Raw genomic sequence first — 8,805 nt, forward strand, 5'->3', positions numbered from 1 at the left:
AAGTATACTAATTGGCCTTCTACTTGAATTAATCTCATTGGCTAGTTCATCGAACCAACCTACCAGTTGTGAGACTACCTCAAAACTCAGATTTGCAAAATCCAGCTCTATGTCTGAAGATTCTTTTTGCACGATTGTTAACTTTGGATGTGAAATGACCAGGCTATGTTCCCTTGGAGTAGTATCTATAAGCACAAAATAGCTGGTGGAAATGAGTTCAACCATGGACTTGGAAGGACCTCCATTATCCCAAGGCAATTTTCTACTCCGACAACAACAGATAATTGTGGTATTTTCTCAAACAAATGTGTAGCCTACTTTTGCAGGAGTCTTTCAATTCTCTCTTGCCTCATTAAGAATACAACAATGTCACCAAAATCCTCCCTTATAAAATTATGGAAGACAGTTACCAATGTTGTGTTAATATAATCTGGTTCTACATTGTCAATATGTAGAATTTATACAACATATCGTTGTTCATTAGCCATGAAGTTTGCCAAAACATTCAGTGCATCTTCATCTGGAGCTATAAGAAGTTATCCTTTTGTTCTATTCTCAAGTGACTGCTTGTTATTGGAAAGCTTAATCCCATGACAATGTTCTTTGAAAACCATATGTGTGAACATGGATTCAGAATCCACATATTGGTTTTGTTCTTCAGAAATGCATGTACCTGCAATAGACCTCAATTTAGCCTCTGCAACATTTTTGAGCATGACCATGGCAATTCCCACCTCGTTTATTGTTTTCTAATCATTTGGAAAATTGAAGGAAACTGTTTGAGAACCTTTGACATCCCCTGCATTATATATCAGTTGGATCCCACAAAAAGGAGCAGCAACCAAATTTACCATATTCCATTCCATATAAATACCCCCGGAATTTGTCAGAGCCTGAGGATGATTTTCCTAAATTTGAAGGTAGTTCTGGTAACAAGCAATTTCTTCGTCCACTTTCCCCATAAATTTTCAATGCATCACCCAGGTTATTCTATACCTCCAAAAAGATGGAGTCCAGGATGATAGAATATTTCTAGAGTGGTAATGCCAACTCTTGTTCATAAAAAGCGTTGGATAAATACCCGAAGGCAAATAGATAGTCAATACACAATTGGATTGTTGGTTGGTAGCGCAAAATTACATCTTGAAGCTCTCTCATAGCCTTTAATACATTTCCTTGGCTCAATTGAACATCCAAATATAGGCTTCAACCTGATTGCCCCCTTATAATAAACAAGGGCCTTCTGTAAACCCCCTGCTTCCATTAATAGCCCAGCCAAGCACAAATACTCCAGTCCAAATGATGATGATGCTACGGGTCCCTCAAAAAGTATAAAAACTTCATTCACTAGGCAATGCAATTATTGCATAGTTCTAACTGGGGAAAAGGAAGCAAATTATCTTGCCTAGTAAATAACTCGCTTCCTTGATCATAAACATGATTGGGACCAGGATATTTTCCACGATCAAAGGTTATTGGAACCTTCAACATAGGAAATCGCAAACATATGCATCGAGTGGCCTTGTCACATAATTTTGGTGTATCATATTGTGAGCTCAAGTTAATATGCAATGATATTTCTGTCCCTAATAATCTCTGATGGAAGAAATTCTACAACGTACTATACTACTATTGTGGTTCTTTCAGAATTGTGGTTCTTTGTCATAGTAGTATAGTACGCTGTTCTTGAGATTACCTTTGGTTCTGTTCTGAGATCTGTAGAGAATTGTTGAGCAAGGGGGAGGATAGCTTCATCTTAAAGCATCCCTCTACCCAACGTTAAGCTTGATGGGAAGAATTATCCTATCTTCAAGTGAAGGGTGCTAAACATATAATTGAAGAATTGATTGTTAAGACTTGTGGAGGGTAAGAAGACAAATTGCACTGTTGCTAAAGAATTAGTAAAGCTATAAGACAAATTGCACTGTTATATAGAGTGTCTATACAACAGTCTATATATTACAACTAAGTACAATGAGTCTCTCTTTGTGGTTAATTGTACTATACCTTGGGTGCCAACATTCATAATTCTTGTTGTTGAACCAAGCTCTCCAGTTGCAGCAATAAGCTCGACACCTTTTGTCTTATTGATTGCATTCTTTGAACAATGTTACTCAAGCCAATCCTTAAACCTTGGATTGATCAACTGATCTCTAAAGAACATTGCATCATGATGTTGTTCATCCCCTCTTCTACAATTTCTCTCTTATAGATGCATTCTTTGATTGTTCAAGGCCTCCTCCTTAATGACATTTGAGGGATAATTTTGCCTCCTTCCTTGTCTTAACATAAACTTGGTTTTGTTATCCATCTTTCACATGGCTGCTAGGATCCATGGTCACTTCTGAAAATTGCTTGCAAGGTTATCTTGGCTTCATTATGCATTGTTTTTTCCTTTTGGAAACTCATCCTTCCTTGAGGATTGTCTAGCATCTACTACCTCAATTTGGATTTCTTGGATCAATTTAGTGCTCTCGTTCTCCTTTTGGACCAGTTGTCCATTCTCCTCACATGCAAAGCATGCATTCACATAAAATTCACCAATTTTAAAAATAAAAGGTTACCTGGCCTCTTCTGATGCCTCCAACATCAAATTTTGTCTTCCTTCCATGCTTTAGGAAGGTACTCCTTCTCTTTCTTCTATTCTTATGACAACTATGAATGATTGTCCCTCTTGAAAATCCTTATCATCTGCATCTATACACATAGCATCAGTATCATAATCACCAAGCTCTTTAGCCCCATATGGTATATATGTTACGAGCACTTCTAGCTAACCTCCCATGAGACTTTCATTTATTGTCTCATCGACATCCTCTTTGTGTAGCTCCCTCTACTGTTATGATGTTTTTTCCACCATATCTTCTATCAACAAATCCATATGTTGATTTGAACTCTTTATGTAGTCCATGAGACTCTCTGATAGTCTCTCTTCAACATCTTCCTCATCATCAAGGACTATTCCCTGCTCTGGTTCAAAATAGTGAACTAATTCAACTTTAGGCTCAACAGGTGCTTCATCTTCCTCCCTAGCTTTCTAGCTTTAGGGGTCTTCCTCTTAAAATCTTTTTTCTGACAAGTAATTTGGCCTTCTTCCTTAGGTCCCATCTCTACCTTTGGTATTCTCTTTCAAGCCTCATTTTGACTATGTTGAATCTCTCCTTCAACTCATAAATCTCCTTTTCAATTTCTTCTTTACTCATGCCATTTTCCTTGGCATGCTTCTCCCTTTTGTTATGGCATCCATGAGAACTGGTTAGTAGTGGGTAGTTCTTAACCAAAAGGTTCCCAAAAGGGCGACTTCGGGACTGATTACAGAGAAAGGAGAATCAATACCTGGATGACCCCTCTTACGTGGAGCCGATTCACTGACCAAGCTTCCTACTCCACAGTCTACATCAAAACAAACATCTGTAGTTGAATGGGCACTACAGTTGCAAAATAGGCTTACACAGGCAACTGGAGAGCTTCATTTGAAAGGACAGATTATGCAGAAGGTTTGCAACTATGAACATGAAGCTCGGTCTTCAAATGAGGTAGCACCAATTGAAGCATGCTCTAAAGAAGAAGGGTTTCCTTGCAGTCAGCAGAATGATTCTGATCGAGAAGAAAATTGTTTGGCAAGGAGATTAGAGTTCCTTTGTCAAAGTAAAACCTGCAGGAATTTTACATATCAGGAGTTGCAATCTGCTACTTCTGGTTTTTCAACAGGTTGCATTTGTAGTTTTCCTCATGGAGTTTTTCATTTCTGTGCTTCTGTTTTGAATGGGAAATTTCCCTTGAAATGTATATTAACCTTGTGAACTCAATTCAATTATGTAACATCCTTATTCTTGCAGGGAATTTTATAGGAAGAGGAGGCTGCAGTAAGGTGTACAGAGGATTTCTTCCTGATGGACAATCGGTGGCAGTGAAAATCTTGAATTCATCATCCAAAACAGAGCAAGAGCTTCTTTCTGAAGTTGAGATTCTTACTCTATTGAAGCACAACCATGTCATTACACTTATCGGTTACTGTGCAGAAGGCCTTAACCGCCTTCTGGTGTATAATTTTGTATCCAGAGGAAACCTTGAAGAGAATCTCCATGGTATATACTCAATAGTATTGCATTTTAAGAATCATGAAATCGTGTAGAAATATTAAGCAGTAGTACGTTTTAAGCATCATAGTGTTATGTATTGTATGGCAGGGTCTTTCATTTTCTCTTTTCTGAGATTTGATTATAGTCCTAGCTATTGACTATGTATATATTTTTCAGGAGGAGAGGAAAAGCCAATACTTCCTTGGAAAGTGCGATTAAAAGTGGCTGTAGGAGTTGCTGAAGCATTAGATTACTTGCATAATGGCTTTTCTCAATCTGTCATTCATGGAGATGTAAAGTCTTCCAATATCTTGCTTTCTGAAGAGTTTGAACCACAGGTATAAATCTTTTTACTGCAAGAAGAATCAAGACTAAATTGCACAATTCAGTATTTGAAGAGATCTTAGTGATCTAGACTTGTAAACTGAAACTTGGAATTCTGCACTAATGAAAAATTTCAACAGAATTAATGTGCGTGTTATTATAATAGTTGTCAGATTTTGGGCTAGCAAGGTGGGCACCAACATCTTCATATATCACTTGCAGCGATGTTTTAGGAACATTTGGGTATGTAAGCATCTTCCCAGTTTCGATTGGCCATTTTCAGATTAAAGCTATCCAATTTGTAAATTCACTAATTGTGATTGTAGTTTGACAGGTATCTTGCTCCAGAATACTTTGTTTATGGAAAGGTTAATGAGAAGACGGATGTGTATGCATTTGGTGTGGTCCTTCTTGAGCTAATAACTGGAAGGAAGCCAATTGATACAGCAAGTCCCAAGGGTCAAGAAAGCCTGATTATGTGGGTAAGTCCTGGTTTTTACAGTTGACTCTCTTCTTCATGTTTATTTATATTGATTATCCTTATTAGGGGCTCATGTTTAACCTTCTGTAAATGTTGAAACTAGGCAAGACCACTCTTACAGGATCGGAATATGGAAAGTCTTGCTGACAAATGTTTGCAAAATGTTTATGATACAAATGAAATGCATAGAATGATGCTTGCTGCTACGCTTTGTCTAAGGGAAACATCTCATTACCGTCCTTGCATGAGCCGAGTAATTTATCTTCCTCTATTCATTTCTATATGCTTCAGGGGCTTGTTTTTACTACCTCGTGTGTTTTTTGAGGGTATTCTTTACCTGCAAAAATTACTTTAGGGTGCAATTTTTCTTACATTTTCTTTTAGCTATAAAACACTCTATGTTAACCACATCTGTTCATCTCTGCTTACTCTTTAATACCAAGATATGATTAATGGCAGATTTTAAAACTACTACAAGGAGAAGATGAGAGGACTGACTGGGCGTGGTGCCAGAATACAATAATCAAGGATATGGATACTTCAGATGAGGATGACATTGTAGAAAATCAGGGGGGGCATGATATACAAACCCATCTCACCCTTGCCATGCTTGGGGTGGATGATGATACGGTATCACTTAGTAGCACAGATCATAGTGTGGGCATTTTGCCAACAAACAATTCTTTGGAAGATTACGGACTGCGCCGATGTAGCAATTCATCAAGCTTTTAATTCAAGATTAAAAGAAGTGAGTTTCGTTGCCAGCAATACATTTGTTTATGGTTGCTTTATAAGTTTCCCATGGCCACAGTGGTTTCATATTCTTATATGGCCAAGAATGTGACGTATTATGCTAGACCTCAAAGAATAGCTAAGGATTGTATGAAAACTAGGGGATTGAACAATAACATTGACTTCGTTAAAGCATTCCTTGAAGTTAGAAGCAAGCTCATGGGCGGAAAGGAAGATCAAGATGTCAGTACTCCATTATCTTGGCTGCAGATCTGAGCAATGTTTGACTAGTTGGCATCTTTTGTTCGCATGCTGATTTTTTCAGTGTCGTGTCCACATTTCTACTTTTTACTGTCAATCTCATGTAAATAGGGAAAATGGATCTACGGTGTTCATTACACTGCTATGGGTAGACAAGTACCAAGAAGAGTAACTTTTTGGTAATGCTACTATATTGTCAATTCAGAAGTGGTGGAGAGAACCGTAGAAAGAACTACCCACTACTAACCAGTTCTCATGGATGCCAGGTTGATTGATCAAATGGATCAAATGTGCTGAAGCTTGAGATCCTTCTTTGATGCGCCATAAGGGCCATGCCTGATGCATTTTTGGTCTAACAAAAGGACCAAGGGTTCAAATAGTTAATGGTTAGCATTCACCAACTATTAAAACAGAGTAGCCATGTCTAATTTTCAAATTTCATTTATAACACTAGCAATTTTTATTGCATAATATCAGGAATGAACAGATGCAGGGTTTGATTCAGGTTGAATATCACAGAAGACAATGCAAAGGTGTACCGGTGAATACTATGGTATTAATGAGAATCAAAAGTTAAAAGCTACACAGTAGAATGCATTTATTCATCTTCAAGGATATCACAGCACACACCACACTGCATTTTCACTTTTCATCCATAGAAATGTTTCCATCGATGGAAGGATTTATGGTTAACAATAACAATAACTAAAGACCTTGTCACCATACTAATGTGCATATTCATCACTTATTGTAAAGGACTGAACCTAATTCTTTTTTATTTAATTACCAAGCCATAATCATGACAATATCCACAAAATTCAATAAGAATGGTTTAGGTTGTGTAAAATTCCACCACTATATGTTCGTGGGTCATATTCCTTCCATGGTACCATTTTGCTACATAATAACATGAAGAGACAGGTACCATTCTGCTGACTTAACAACATACTAATCTCATCACTAAAAGAATAATAATTGTAAGAATCTAACAGATTTTGCAAATATATGAGCTCAACTTATAATTATATAGTATTTATATTTTGGCAATTTTTTATTGCCATGAAACGCTGCTTCTCGAGTTCAGGTAATTGCAAAGCTGTTCTCTAACATTACACCTTAAAAAATTCAGCCTTCAAATCCAAAACATTAAAACTATCCTACATCTCTAACTTCAAAATTTTTAATGCCTACACCTTTTGTAGGGAAAAAAGAAAAGGCAAGAAATACAATATGAAACCCAAAATTTGTTCAAGAAAATAAAGCTATAATCAATAAAAAAAAATAAAGCGTATGGCATGGTCTGCTGAATCATCTGAGGTGCTCAATTATCCTCAGCAGCTTTGGAAGTCTCAGATGCCTGTAATTCACCATCATTTTCCAGCTTTTGGACCTTATTTGATCGTTCATCTTTGGCAGATCCATCATCCTCTTCAAACCGTCTGTGTTTCTTCTCTATGCTGGTACCATTCCCCTTTGTAAAGGGCTTTCGACTGTTAGATGAGTGCCTGCCTCCTCTACCACGGCCACCTCTGAAATTAAGGGTGAATGGTCCCAAGTAAGTAAGTTATTTTAAAATCAAGTCATCATCAGGGAAAACTCTAAAACTCCTACCATTGAAACCCAATATAGAGACAATTTTTAGGAAAATATTTTGATGGACAGCATTGTGGCATGTCATAAATAAGCATCCACATGGACTTGTTCTAGGGTAGTTTAAAATAACTTCTTGTTTCTTTTGAATAAATCTTCTTGTAATACTAGAGAGGCCACTCAGTTCTGGTGATATTTTCAGTGCTTTGTTTAGTTATGTGAATTCGTTAGATGCAAAACAAGTATTGGTTAATTTCATGAAAACCAATCTGCAGAATTGGAAATGTAAGCATATGTGCATGAATGTAGTAGAGAAAGGGGTACTGTTCTAATTGAAGTGAGAGTGAAAGAGACCTTTTGAAAATGTTATTGTTTCAAGCAGTTGGAACGGTATCAGTAGGAATCAGTATGCAGAAATTAAACAGAATAAATGGGAATCAAGGCGAATCAAGCATTGTATTGCATATCAAATCTAATAAAGTACCAATGATTCTACAGCTCTGGTTAAGTACTCAATAGTGCTTCCAAGGTTGCAGAACTTCAATCTACAGTCATAGATATTGAATGGGTGTTTGCAGTTATATTGTTCCTCTGCCAAGAACTCTGCTCTTTTGGACCTCAATTCCCCTCAAATAAAAATGTTCTGTTTAATTGGAACTTATTTACATCCTAACATGCAGGTCGATTTCTCCAAGAGAATGTACCTGGACAACAAATGATATCCAAGTTGAAATCTTAACAATGGAATTAACTAATTATTTTCAATCGATTTCCTTCATTGTTGCTAGTTGATTTTCCCTGGGATTATCGACATCTCATTTATTGGGTTCACCTCACCTTGATTTGAACTTCTTTCATTTGAATCAACTTCATCTCTGGTTAGAACATTTTTTGATTGATTTCATTTTCCAACAAATGTGGTATTTAAGTTACTTTCTTCTTGCAAGTCGATTTTACCGTTATTAGTACACTGCTAGTAGATTTGTTTGACATGATCATTTTCTTCAATTTCAGGGTCGACTAGCTTAATGATAGTGTCCTTTTGCTTCAGCTCATGTTCATTCATCAGTTCTCAATTGATTCTCTCTGTGTTCAAAATGGATTCAAGTAGCTTAGGAATTACATCGATTTCCATGTTCATTCATCAGTTCTCAACTGATTCTCTCTGTGTTCAATGGATTCAAGTAGCTTGGAAATCACATCAATTTCCTTTTATATTGTATTAAAATGTACAGGAATGTCATAGTGGAATTGCTTTCCACAACAATACTTCTTTGTAACTATGGACTTTATCTCAACTCAACTGGATTTCATTTCTAACAAGAGATTTCCTTA

General features: G+C 36.8%; 1 protein-coding gene across 1 annotated transcript; it reads left to right on the forward strand.

Moving 5' to 3' along the window:
* Window positions 1-3,445: 3,445 nt before the first annotated feature.
* Window positions 3,446-5,650, forward strand: LOC149249880 (protein kinase STUNTED-like). Its single transcript, XM_089456349.1, has 7 exons — window positions 3,446-3,711; window positions 3,840-4,088; window positions 4,260-4,420; window positions 4,573-4,649; window positions 4,741-4,888; window positions 4,991-5,140; window positions 5,347-5,650. The coding sequence occupies exons 1-7, from the start codon at window positions 3,489-3,491 to the stop codon at window positions 5,617-5,619; spliced, it is 1,281 nt and encodes a 426-aa protein (XP_089312475.1). The 5' UTR covers window positions 3,446-3,488; the 3' UTR covers window positions 5,620-5,650.
* Window positions 5,651-8,805: the final 3,155 nt, after the last annotated feature.

The sequence above is a fragment of the Pinus tabuliformis genome, chromosome 7, assembly GCF_031772625.1.
Source record: "Pinus tabuliformis cultivar Carrire ecotype Pingquan chromosome 7, CPIR1, whole genome shotgun sequence".
Taxonomy (NCBI): Eukaryota; Viridiplantae; Streptophyta; class Pinopsida; order Pinales; family Pinaceae; genus Pinus; species Pinus tabuliformis.

What these genes read in the sequence shown, in the direction of transcription:
- LOC149249880 (XM_089456349.1), top strand. Translation starts at nt 3,489, where the DNA reads ATGCAGAAGGTTTGCAACTATGAACATGAAGCTCGGTCTTCAAATGAG. An exon ending in GATGTTTTAGGAACATTTGG is followed by an intron (nt 4,650 to 4,740) that starts GTATGTAAGCAT and finishes GTAGTTTGACAG; the next exon opens with GTATCTTGCTCCAGAATACT. An exon ending in AAGAAAGCCTGATTATGTGG is followed by an intron (nt 4,889 to 4,990) that starts GTAAGTCCTGGT and finishes TGTTGAAACTAG; the next exon opens with GCAAGACCACTCTTACAGGA.